Source organism: Geotrypetes seraphini, chromosome 3, assembly GCF_902459505.1.
Source record: "Geotrypetes seraphini chromosome 3, aGeoSer1.1, whole genome shotgun sequence".
In the NCBI taxonomy this organism is placed as follows: Eukaryota; Metazoa; Chordata; class Amphibia; order Gymnophiona; family Dermophiidae; genus Geotrypetes; species Geotrypetes seraphini.
Window position 1 is genome coordinate 129,470,133 of NC_047086.1, and position 13,497 is coordinate 129,483,629.

Consider the following 13,497-nt stretch of genomic DNA (forward strand, 5'->3'; position numbering starts at 1 on the left):
GACATAATACATTGTTTTCATGTAACTAACTAATCATAGACCTTATGAATAAATGCCTTTTAGTGCAAATTTCACAAATGACTTTCTATCAATGCAGTCTGTTTTTGATACAACTACATATTTTCAAAAATGAGTTTAACAGGTTTTGGAACGTTAGCCTATAATACTGCAAGCCCTACACTGCCCTCCAGTGGGTGCAACTATATTTCCTAAGTAATGGAAGACAAGTAGTAACCCATCTTGGATGTATAGCAAAATTCACTACTTGCAACAAGTGTTCAAGGACAGCAGGATACTACAGTAGTATTCACAGAAGGGGCATATTATTCAATGGAAATTGTGTCTGAGCAGTGTACATAAAGTATTGGTTTCTGAAATGGCTTCAAAACACATGGGATTCCCACATTGTCTCATCACACATGGCTACCTCAGTTCTATACAAAGTTAGTACTATGAAAAGCTTACTCCTAAGGAAGATGGGTGGGCTTTTTGAGGCCTGATAAGTCTGCTGCACTCAAAGAACAGCTATTACAAATAAGCAACCACATTCTTTCTGATGGCAAGCAGGATAGCAGTCCTCAGATGGAAATCCCTTCTTACAAGTTGCTTTTAAGAAAGAAAGGGAAAATGGAAAAACAATGCCAGGACAAAACTGTTTAAAAAAGGGCAATATCTGGAAACAGAACAGGCCCTAAATAGGATGGCTTTGAATTCCAAATCTCAGAGATATACTTTAGAACTGACTGACCAAACCTATTATATTGTTGCATTAGAAGTCCCCATACATATGGATGTTAATGAGTGTAAAAGAAGTCCACTTTGCAGCCTTGATGGAGGATCTCAGGTAGGCCACTATGGCTGCAACATCTTGAGCCTTGACATGCTCATTCAAATGTCAGTCTGCCTGGGCAAAAGAGAGAATCCACTATCTAATTAGATAGTAGCCACTGAAAATACAGGGTTGATTGTGCTCATCTCATATTGAGACATGACTAGGCAATTACATAGATTGCTGATGTCACGACACACAACATATTCTATGCTGATGTCTATCAACTTATTTCTCCTGCCACAGATACCAGTCTTTTCCTGCAGAAGAAAACATTTCTGCCCTAGTTGAGTATAGCAGTACTCCTACGACTTTTAACAGAGGTGACATGCTTAAGTGAGAATGGGGTAATTAATGGAGGTGAAATGCTTAAGTGAGAATGGGGTAATTTCTCTTGAGATTCCAACACATTTATTTCAAAATTGTATAGCCTGCTATTTCTTACAACAGAAAACGGGTTACATATAACATGTACATAAACAAACTAATTCACATAAAAATGTAGTCAAACAATTCACATCATGGTTACAATTATACAACAGAAAACTTGTAACTAACAGCCATCTGCTACTTTAAAATTGTGGCAAATGCTGACACAATACATTTTCAGCTGTTCACATTGTTACTTTATATAACTCAACTGGAAGAGCATTCCATAAAAGTGGACCTGCAACTGAAAACCCCCCTCAAATGTGAGTTTCCATTATGTGGACTTGATGGAAAGTGGGTACATCCAATAAGCGGGGATTCCCAGATCTCAATGACCTAGATGAATGATAAAGCTGTATCATGGTAGAAGTAGACATTGGTGCTTTGTTTAATGCTTTGTGAACCTACGTGAGGATTTAAAATGGCAACAAATACAACACAAATAAGAATGGAGTAGCATTTTCAAATTGGTTGGCCCCTGACAAAATCCATATCACTGCAATTTGTGCAACTTAAAGAGACTGCAAAGCTAAAATTAGCAAGCTCTAACATATGAGAATTACAGAAGGATACGATCAAGGATTGAAAAATGAATAATCTATATATAATGTTCAAATAAGGTTTCAGCCTTCACAAAATCTTAACCTTTAATAAAACCTACTTTACCATTTATCTCAAATGATCCCTCAAAGTCAGTCCAGGGTTGATGATAGTTCCTAGATTCCCTAAAGATATAGAAATAGATATCCTATTATCAATAACAAACTGAGTGGGAAATTGAGTGACAGAAGAACTACTCAAACAATCTCTTTTCCTACACATTTAAACAGAGCTGACTGACAGTCATTTAAGTTTCAACAGTCTTCAAATATAGATGTCACATGTTGAGTCTCCTGCACCATGTTAACTGGCACAAAAAAAAAATCCAACCTGTAAAATGGGAATTTCATAATCAAAATTTATGCCAAATTGGTTGTAGATGTTAAATAACAGACAGAAGTAATCCTTGAGGGATCCCAGTACACACTATAAACCATGAAGAACAATTGTCAAAAATTTGTTGTCTAAGATCCATGGGGAAGGAGGCAAACCAATTCAATACTATGCCTTGACTCTCAACAACAGCTACACACTTCAGGAAAATAACATGATTAACTGCTATCAAATGCTGCAGATACATCTAAAAGTACTAGAACATAAGATAACCAACTCAAAACCACATCTTAAATCACTATAGCAGCAAAGTTTCATTGCTGCATTTTTCAGAAAGTCAAACAGAAATAAATCTAAGACATTTTGGAGTAAATTCTCTATTACTGCGTTTAACTTAGGCGTGCTTTGGACGTCCGATGTAAGTGAATAATTACAGAGTTAAGGGTCTTAATTGTTAATTGGGAAATAAACGACACATAGACGCTCCTAACATCCAGAGGTTGTGAGTTCTACACCCAGCACATCTTTTAATTGTGGCATACTACTTTGAAGGTGCAGATTGATGAGGTCACAATGAGGTCAGTTTTGTGCAACTGAAGACCTCCATTTTGCAATAAGGGAAGCTGAATGTTAAGGTGTGTATCTGTTTATTCTCTTTTTAAGTGCTGATAATGTGTGCTGATTTTTCTTTGCTTTCAAAAGAGAGCCGATTGCAGTGCTGTTAGTGAAGTACTAAGGGAAAAGGAGTTTAGCTATAATGTCATAGTAGGCTGAGACAAAAGAGTGGTAGCTCAATGGTTAAAAGCGCTGCTTTCACTGAGCCCCAAACCCATATTCCCAAGTGTGCTTGAATGCATGTGAGGTGAAGCTCCATTTTTCTCACACGCTAATCTTCATTCTAAGCACTGTACTAATGGATATATGACTGTAAGTAATCTGTTCCGTTTAGGCGTCATACCGGAAAAGTGGTGTTTTTTTTGCCCTTACCGATCAGCGTCATTTGTGCTGCAATTCTTTAATACATATTTGATATTTGTTTTCTACTTGAAAACCTTCCAAATCTTTAGGCATTCCTTTGCTTAAACTTATTTGAGTTCATCCTGATATGATAGCTAATGAGCATAGACAGCTCAGTCAAGTATGATATGAAAGGGTGGTGAGATGGACCTAAGTAGAAGCAGCTGTAGCTCTATGTGTTAGGAGCCAGCCTGTGCTCCTAACATCCAGAGATTGTGAGTTCTACACCCAGCACATCTTTTAATTGTAGCATACTACTTTGAAGGTGCAGAATGATGAGGTCACAATGAGGTCAGTTTTGTGCAACTGAAGACCTCCATTTTGCAATGAGGGAAGCTTGAATGTTAAGGTGTGTATCTGTTTATTCTCTTTTTAAGTGCTGATAATGTGTGCTGTTTTTTCTTTGCTTTCAAAAGAGAGCCGATTGCAGTGCTGTTTGTTGAGAAAAAAAAGGGGGTTGTAAAAGCCATGTGTAAATTATATTATTGTTTGGGCAGAAATGTGGTTTGTTATCCATGCAATATAATGTGTTCCATTGACATTATATTTATTAGGACAGAGAAAAGATGAAAATTACCTATTCAAACTCACTATTGGAATTATTGATGAAAAACACAGGTGTTCGGGCCCAGCTGATCTCCTCCTCCTCCTCCTGTGGCTAGCATCTCATCGTGAAGCTGTTCCTGTGATATGGGCGGATCCTGTGACGTATTCCTGATACTTGTGCATAGGTAGGTATGAGACATTTGTGCTCACTTCTACTAACCTTCAACATTCCAACCAGTGTGTATAGGTTCTTAGCTCACATATGGACTCTGTAACAAGGAGGACGGCTTTTATTTCCCTTGCTTCTATGGCAGAAACCTCTGGCCTTTATTCTCTGACCTCCTTACTTTCCTTTCTTCCAGTGCACCGAAGAACATTCTACATCTCTGAATCTGTCTTCCTTTTCCTACATCCTGCCTTACCCTACCATGAGGAAATCTTAATATTTCACAGGCACTGACATTGTACCCTTTCCTCCTGTAGGCTGGGAGTTGATTTGGACCTAGGAGTGGCATACTCTGTATACCGGTGTAGCTGTGATCCATCTCAGCGAACTGCAGTTGCATGTGTTACAATTTCACACCGCTTTTCTGGACTTTTGAGTGTCAATGAAATGACATGATATTCTACAATAAAAATCTTAAACCATTTAAGGATGTTGTGATTACTTACCAAAGGAATGCCATTATTGCAGCATATAGGACGCCGAATGTTAAGCGCCTAAACGGAATAGATTCATTCAGTAGTACAGTTCGGTTTTAACACCCTCAACTCCTTCAGCTGACACAATACTCATTTGAATAAAATTACAAGATACAGACCAATCACATCTCATTTTCATCTGAAACAGCACATTAGCAATACCAGATACAAAACATTAGAGAAGTTGAATTTGCGTGTGATCAAAACAGCACTTTTGGACTATGTATTCAACCATACTTGAGAATATGGATTTCGGGTCAGTGAAAGCAGTGCTTTAAACCATTGAGCTACCACTTTTTTGTGTCAGCTAATTGTGATATGATAGCTAAGCTGATTATACCTTGGCACATCACTAAGGTATGCTATGACAGGGGAACCAGAGACACAGGTGTAGGTCAGTGAGTAAAAGCACTATATCGATCATCTGTAGGTTGTGAGTTCAACTCCCGGCTTGTCTTTTACTTGTGGCATATCTACCTTCCAGGTGCACCTTGATGATGTCACAATGAGATCAGCATTGTGCTGCTTGCTACTTCCTCTTCCTGTGAACTAGAAGCCACATTCAGGTCTAATCTGTGTTTTGATTCTGTTTCTAAGTTGGGCCAGTGTAAGTTATGGGATTTACCTTTGTTCTGAAGAATGAGCTGATTGTTGCAATGTTTTAAGACCAGGAGAGTGTTCTTTCGAGCAAGATATCACTTCTAAACTATCCTCTCTGAAATAATGTCTCTGGGAAATCGAGAGAAAGCTTATTGGATGACTTAGGGTGCCTTTCCTGCCAGTCTTTGTGGAACTTAAACGAAGTTTATATGGTGTTCAAAGTCCTATCCTTACCACTTCTAATAGGAGGTGAGTATGACATTTCTGTACAGCTTTCTGTGTAGCATACATCTACCGGTTCCCACCTTCCATACTGATAATCTAAGTTCAACACCCACTCGGTACGTTTCATCTTCTAGTTCTCCTTTGAAACATAACATATTTTTTTTCCTTGTATTAATGGTAAACTGTACAATTCTGATATCCTAGAGGAAAAAGATACAACACAGCAGTGTTCTCTGTCTGCCATTCCCTACCTCACTGATATTGCTAGATCAACTAATATATAGTTTACAAAATGGTATACTGTGTTTTAGTTATCTTTTTCATCATCCTATACTTACAATGCTGAATGAGTGATAATAAAGAGTATAAATAAAGTATAATCTAAAAAAAAACAAACCGTACCCACATCTATCACGGGTCCATTGGAGACGTCTTAATGACGTTTCAGAAACCTGCGTCTATTTTGCGCGAAGAGGTTGTAGGGACGTCTACCGCACGCCTAAGTACCGTTTGATTGACACTTGCGTTTGCCGGACGTCTAAAGCACGCCTATGTTAGACGTACTAATAGAGAATTTACCCCTTTCTGTATCATCTGGATTGTAGCAGTCATTGATTCTATGGTGTCTGAGATGCACTTTTGGCCAGCTAATTGTCCAAACTAAGAAATGTACACACCATATAAATGTAGGACAACAGTGTAGTATGCTACAGATGGAAAAAAAAAATAGGAAAAGCCAAATGTGAAAGGAAGAGCTTTCATTGTAGCCATAATGGCCGTTTTTCAACAATTGCCTGCATCAGGGGTCAGAAGCGTGTTGGGCAAGCTCTAAATTCTAAAAATTATGACCATGTTACCCCTCTGTTGGAAAAGGCCCACTGGCTCCCAATAAAATATAGGATTTATTATAAAATTTCACTATTAACATTTAAAACGTTAATAACAAAGACCCCCCCCCAATTCATTAATAAACTTCTCATTCCCTATGAACCGTCCCAAACACTTAGATCAACTGATCTTGGATTATTAACTATCCCATCATTAAGAATAATTAGTATAATCATATATCATCCTTTATTAGAAACTGGAACATCATTAGACTCACTGTCCTGGTTAACTTTCAAGGTTGTTATGTATACATTTGCAATTTATATTATTAATGCAGCTATTGTTATATTTGTTTAATTTGTTATGTTGTATATTTATTGAAAATTCCTTTTTAAAAAAATTAGTACCAAATGCCAGGACATCTTCTCTGTTATCGCTCCGCAATACTGGAATTCGCTTCCCACCAATCTAAGAACTGAAAAAAATCTCGACCCTTTCAAGGGTTTACGTAAGTCATTTGTTTAAAGAAGCTTTTACACCATGATGTCCTTCATTTCTAGACCATCAACTATCAAGGAAACACTGTTTTGCTCCGGTCCTTTTGTCCTTACCTTAAATGTTCTCCTTTTCTTTTACAATTGTATTTCATACCCTGCAACCTTGCATTTCCCGTTAGTCAAATGTCAAAGTTTAGTTCTGTTATTTGTATTGTAATCTTTTAATCCCAAAATTATTTTACTGTAACTCGCTTAGAAAACCAGCCAAGCAATTTTATCAAATTTTAATAAAACTTGAAACTTCCTGTCTGAGTTCAACAATAGCAGTGTTACAAAATTCAGTAATAAGTACATAAAAAAGCATTCTTAAGTTGTGATGCCCTCTGGCTCTTGATGCAGGCATTCGCTGTAACACAGGCCATTTTGGGTCTAATAAAAGCTGCTTCCTCATTTGGTTCCACCTGTGTTCCATCTGTGGCGTTCTACACTGTTCTTCTCTTACGTTTGGTTTGTGATGCCACTTCCCTCTGGTCTGCCTTTTTCTGCACTCCATATAAGATGCACTGCAACCAGTGTTCCCTCTAAGATGCGCTGGCGTGCGCTGGCGCACAAAATATTGCCTCACAGCGCACAATGTCACGTCACAGCGCACGGCGTACGGAGATGGCAGGCCGCGGCGAGAGGAGAATCGGGCGAGTTGGCGCTGGCGCCCGATATTTTTAGCGCACGGGGAAAAAATTTTGCTCACACCACCCGCCCGCTTAGAGGGAGCACTGACTGCAACTATTGCTAGGCTTTTTGTGAATACATGTGGTGCTTATGCTTGGTGAAAGAGCAGACACAGTACTGGAGTTGGTATTTTTATATTATAAATCAAAAATATATCTAACTCACAGGAAGCATGTATTTATGGGAAACCAAGAAAACAGGCAGTCTATTTTTTATGAAGAGGGACAACATCTTTAGGTAAACCATTTTCAACTTATCTTACTAAGTATTTTTTTTTGAGGTTATGTATAAGCCCAGTTCCTTCTCCTTGTGGATAGGTTCAACTATAGTACTCTTGGTGGATTTCCTATGAGAGGAACTTTATATTTGTAAGGAGAGACAGACACACAAAAAGACAGAGAGAGACAGAAAGACACAGACAGATAGAGGATTATTCAAGGGACAGAAGATGGCAGGTTTGAACTCCTAAGTCAAAATATGTTTGACAGGGAGATAGGTGTAATCTAAGGAAATACTTTTTTACAGAAAGGGTGGTAGATGCATGGAACAGTCTCCCAGAAGAGGTGATGGAGACAGAGACTGTGTCTGAATTCAAAAGGGCCTGGGATAGGCACCTGGGATCTCTCAGACTAGATGGGCCATTTGGCCTTTATCTGCCATCATGTTTCTATGTTTAGGTGCTTGTATGAGACATGAAAATCCTCAATGTATACTAAAAAAGAAAGTGTACTCTGTACTAATGAAACATTCTAAATGCAAAATGTCCTTTTTGTATATGTCATATACTCAGAAAAGTAAAATTCCCCCAGGGTAGTAGCCCTATAAAAGAACCCACAACTCAATCATTGCATATATGCTACTTATTAGAAAAAATTCAAAATAATAAACAAACTGAACTTGTGATTCAACTGAATTGACTTATTTTGTTATTCTTGACTTTTACAAGGGACCCTTTTACTTGCAAAAGTCATGGCTTAAAAAGTTTATTTGGATATGATAAACCTGTTAGGAGAGAAATGGGTTCAAAGATGTAGAACGATAAGGGATTTGAATTTAGCACGTTTTTCTCAAAAAGACAAAGTGAGTTACTTTCAGATATACAGTAATAGGTATTTTCCTGTTCCTTTTCAAATGTACAATGTATCAGGTAATTCTACAATTTAGCACCAAAATGTAGGTGCCATGATGGGCTGGGCTTAGCACTAATTCTAGGACAACTATATGAAATACTAGCACAAAGCCACGCCAAAGGGCATACGTACTTGTGACAGGTCAATGGCTGGAGTACCTAAGTGAACCATGCAATTGTGTACAACTGATAGTATAAGTTGCATGTGTCACTTGGAGACATGCCCATGTTCCACCCTTACATATGCCCCTTTGCTAATATGCACTAATCAACTTTGGTGTGTACATCAGAGTAGCACACACTTAACTGCCTATTATTGGCGATTCTGATGTATGTGTTATTATACTATATCATATGTGTGCGCTTGGTGCCCAGTTATAAATGTGTTCTTCATGTTTGTACCTGAAGCAATGGAGGGTTAAGTGACTTGCTCAAGATCAGAAAAATGGCCATGGAATTTGAACCTGGCGTCTCTGGTTCGAAAGGCAGAGCAAACAGTACAAAGGACCTCCAGGTGATGATGATCAATGTATATTTTATTGTAAAAGGCCAGACATGGGCCATGTTTTGGCATGCCCGCCTGCGTCAGGGGTCTATATGTCTATAGAATCAATGTAAATGTATCAAACAGAAAACATTTTCATGCTAAAAAAAAAACCAAACCTCTGGCTTCTTCCCTAACTCGCTTCCTTCTCTACCGAAACAGGCCATTGTGAATCTTTTGTTGCAAGATCATGTCCTTTTCTCCCGCAATCGGCGAACAATCTCAGCCTTTTAGTTCTCTGTTTCTCAAACCACTGTTCTAACCATTAGGCTACTCCAATACTCCTAAACTCATGGACAAAATAATTTTATCTTGTCATCTACTGGCAGGTGGAAAAGATAGGACTGTCATGAATAGAACTCAGAGAGGCAAATATGTATTGATGTCCAACATGTAGCAGTGCTGGGTGCACTTTTTGAAGCTGCCAGTCTTTGTTTTCTACAACAGACAAATAGCCACTGCACGATCAAATAACTGATCTGCAGTGGCTGCATGTGGGATCTCTTAGGGAGAGGAGGAGATTGTGGATGCTGGAGAAGGGCAGACTTGGATGAGCCATTTGGCCTTTATCTGTCATAATGTTTCTATGATGAAAAAAGGACATCTGATGCTGTAAGATGCAGATATTAGTGCAGGCAGTGGCTACATAAAAACATTTAGAAATTTGATGGAAAAAGGTTACAGCCTGTGGGAAAAATTTAGAAATGAGATTTTCTGACCAGCTGATCAATGAAAAACACAACTTCTAGGCTCTGTGGAAAAAGCAGAACCAATGTGGCATTGAATGATGACAGCGATATATGGCTACCTCAAGAGCTCAAGCAGACTACTAAGTTTTCTTTACAATGTTCCAAGCTGGGCAGAACTGCTATCCTGCTTGTCCTCAAAGAAGTGGAAATAACAATATATCTAGAAGCTTCAAGCTATTGCTGCCCCAAGATTTAAGTAGAATATGATGACTCTTTCTGTAGCCACAGGGAGGAGGAGGGGGGTTGGGGGCCTAGACTCCTCAGATTGGGCTCAGACCTCCAAAAAAGTTGCAGCACTAGTAGTAGGGGCTGCCTTCTGCTATCCTTTCTCTTGTTCTCCCTTCCTTCCTCCCTCCCTGCTGCTGCCACAGTGCTCAGAGTTCTGGCACAGGTAGCGAAACAGACTTCAATGGCCAGTCCTGCTGGGGCTTTTCCTCTGTTCTGTCACTTCCGCCTCCTATGATACTTCTTGTAGGTAAGTCTCAGTACTACGTTTAAGACTATTGAGAAGACATTTTTCAGATAAGGATTATATTGAAAAGACTGTGATTTTTTGAAAGATATTTAAAAATTGTGACTTTATGTATTAGAATTTCACTTATTTTGGAGTTTTTTGACCGAGGATGTGTCTGCTGGTCTCAAAGTGAGTTTGAAACCAGCTTGTCTATGTGGGTAGCTTTTTAGAGCCCCTATTGGACACTGAGGTCTTTTCTCCTTTTTACAAAGTGTATGTAGTTCTGAGCATTAGAGGGTGTGTTTTTTGATATTTATTATTTGGACATCCTTTCTTGTTTATATATACTTCTTGTAGGCAGACATGACAGAGGAAAAGCTCCAGTAGGAAGGACCAGCTGCTGAAATCTGTTTCAATGCTTGTGCTGGTAGGGACTCTGGTGGACTGGGGTAGAAGGGGGGAGAGAGCAGATGATTTTTATGAGGATGGGGGAGGAAATGCATGCCAGCCCAGTACACCCCTGGGCCCCTGCTCTCTCCCCTCCTCTCCAAGTATGGTAGCATCACTCCTTTCCTCATACCTGACCCTAGCATCCTCCTCAGGCCTAACTTCAAACATTTTCCTTCACTAATTCCAATACAGCTTCATTTATAAGTCCTCTCCCCCCCACTTGGCATTTAAACTTCCTCCTCATCTTCACCGAATCTAATGCAGCTTTATTTGAATGTTCCTCCCCCCACCTTAGCATATTAACTTCCTTCTCACCTTCAACATTCAGATTTCACCCCCTTCTTTTGTACCACTAGATCCATGTATTTACTGCTCTGCACATGGCCCCAGTTTACCTCATCCTCACTCCCCCTTTCAGCATTCATTTCTTCTTCCTCCTCAGAATTCATTCATAGGGATCAAAGAAGTGGCCTAGGAGATAAAGCTAATTCAGTAAAATCCCTATTACCTCCCACCAACATGCTTCTTTATTGATGTAAAGGATAGGAGACAGGGAGAGTAAAGGCCCTTTGCTCTACAATGTCTGCTCCAACTTCATCCCTTCCCACTAGGGTCTATGAAATGACAGGAAGAGAGGAGTATGTTAGGAAGTAGAGAATGACACGGGGGAAAAAAATCTGTCTCCGTGAGCTCGGCCCTGTCCCCATGAACTTGGTCCCCGTCTCCGCGCCATCCCTGTCTATGATCCCATCCGCACAAGACTTGAATAGTTTTATACTCACTCTCCCCACTTGATTCTTGTTTGCTTTCCTTTTCAAATGACAAATATTTGAGGGAGAGGGGATGCGGCAACAGAACATAGCTTTAAAAGAACTTGATAACTAGAATCCTGAAATAGCAGATCCACTGGCCTAGGGACATTATGAATAAATGAAACTGTCCAACATGCTTAATCCACTTTCTTTTTTTTTTTTTTTTTTTAAACCTACCTTGTTGGCACAAACAGAAAAGATAATATTCTCTAGGCTTGTCTGAGGTCCAAGCTCTTGCCTCATCTCTGCCAGCCAAGATTCCAGTGCATCAAAAGACTCCCTTTGCCCAACGTCATATACTAAGAGAACACCCTGTGTATCCTTGTAGAATTCATTACGGACCTGGAAAATATGAATATTTCAAAAATGCCTCTCATGTACAACAGTTAACATTCATGAACTGAATCCTAGTTAATACAGTATAATCAGTGTTTCACCTACTGCCACAACAGATAGCTCTAAGCTGTTAAGAATATTAAAGACCAATATTTAGTAACAAAAAAGTAAAGAATTTAGTCCTTGTTTTATTTAAGCACTGGAAGAAACAATGGGTGTTAAGCACTATTCTATAAACAGCACTCTGAGTTGGGCACACGGATTTATACCAACTAAAACTTGGTGTAAATCATCACACAGATCTCCCAAAGTCTGTAACAGTGCACATATCTTTAGCGAATGCCCCTGACCCTGCCATGCTCTTCCCATGGCCCTGCCCCCTTTTCAGCTTATGCTAGAATATTTGTACACACAGTTCTTAGCAAGATGAGTGTGCAAACCTAAACTGTAACCAATTAATGCCAAAAATGGATTGTTAGAACCCAATTATTGCTACTAATTGGCTCATTACTCAAATGCAGAAAGCAGAGAAGGATAAAAAGGCCTCATGCCTGGTACACCATTGGCTGCGAGAACTCAAAGCAGCCATTCAGGGAAGTGCTCAGCGCAGGGCAGGAGCGGAAAAAGCTCGTTCCTGCCCAGTACACTGCTGGACCACCAGGGATTCAAAAAGGTATGCCGGGGGGAGGCGGGAGGGAGGTAAAAAAATTGTCAGAGTTGGCCGGGACAGGAGACGGGAAGGATCCCTTCTATCCTGGCCTACCACTGGACCACCAGGTCATATGTTAGGCTCGGTGGAGGCCTGCAGGACATCGGGAGAGAGGGAGGGCAGGGAGGAAGGGGGTTGGGATAGGGTAGAGAGTGAGGGGGGCTGGGTGCAGAGCCTGGCAGAACAGGGACATGAATATTAACCAACTGCCAACTTATATTCGAGTCAACTTTTTTTCCTCCATTTTTTGGGGAAAAAGGATACCTCAACTTATATTTGGACAGTCTTAAAGATACCCTTTTCTGTATCTTTACTAATTCCACTATATCTTTTTTGAGAGCCTACCAGGATAGGGCATGGAGGGAAGGAAGGGGGACAGGGTGGAAAGCCTGACAGGGCAGGGAGTGAGTGAGGGGGGCTGGGTGCAGAGCCTGGCATAGCAGGGCATATAAATGTTAACCCCCACCAAGCTTATATTTGAGTCAATCTTTTTTCCTCCTTATATTCAGATCATCTTATATTTGAATATTTATGGCACTTGGCCATAAATCACGTGATAAGAGCAGCAAATCCACATCCATTTATAAGAACATAAGAATTGCCATACTGGGTCAGACTGAAGGCCCTTCAAGCCCAGAATCCTGTGTCCAACTGGAGCCAACCTAGGTCCTAAACACTTAGCCAGATCCCAAGCAGTATCCTAGGAACACACGGTGGATTTCCCTAAGCCATCTTAATAATGGCCATCGCATGCCCCCTAGTCCTAGTATTTTTGGAAAGAGTGAACAAGCGATTCACATCTACCCTTTCCACTCCACTCAAGATTTTATAGACCTCTATCATATGACTCCTGAGCCATCTCTTCTCCAAGCTGAAGAGCCCTAGTTGCTTTAGCCTCTCCTCATAAGGAAGTCATCCCAAACCTTTTATCACTTTTGTCACTCTTCTCTGTATCTTTACTAATTCCACTATATCTTTT

General features: G+C 39.9%; 1 protein-coding gene across 2 annotated transcripts in view; it reads right to left on the reverse strand.

Moving 5' to 3' along the window:
* Positions 1 to 13,497, reverse strand: part of DNAJC27 (DnaJ heat shock protein family (Hsp40) member C27) — a 68,239-nt gene that overhangs the window by 31,311 nt on the left and 23,431 nt on the right. For both annotated transcript variants that reach the window (XR_004538783.1, XM_033937687.1), the window contains exon 4: positions 11,651 to 11,815. Coding sequence is in view for 1 of the 2 variants with exons in the window: in XM_033937687.1 (XP_033793578.1) it covers positions 11,651 to 11,815 (165 nt within the window). In the remaining variant the exon portion in view is untranslated. The remainder of the gene's footprint in view (positions 1 to 11,650; positions 11,816 to 13,497) is intronic.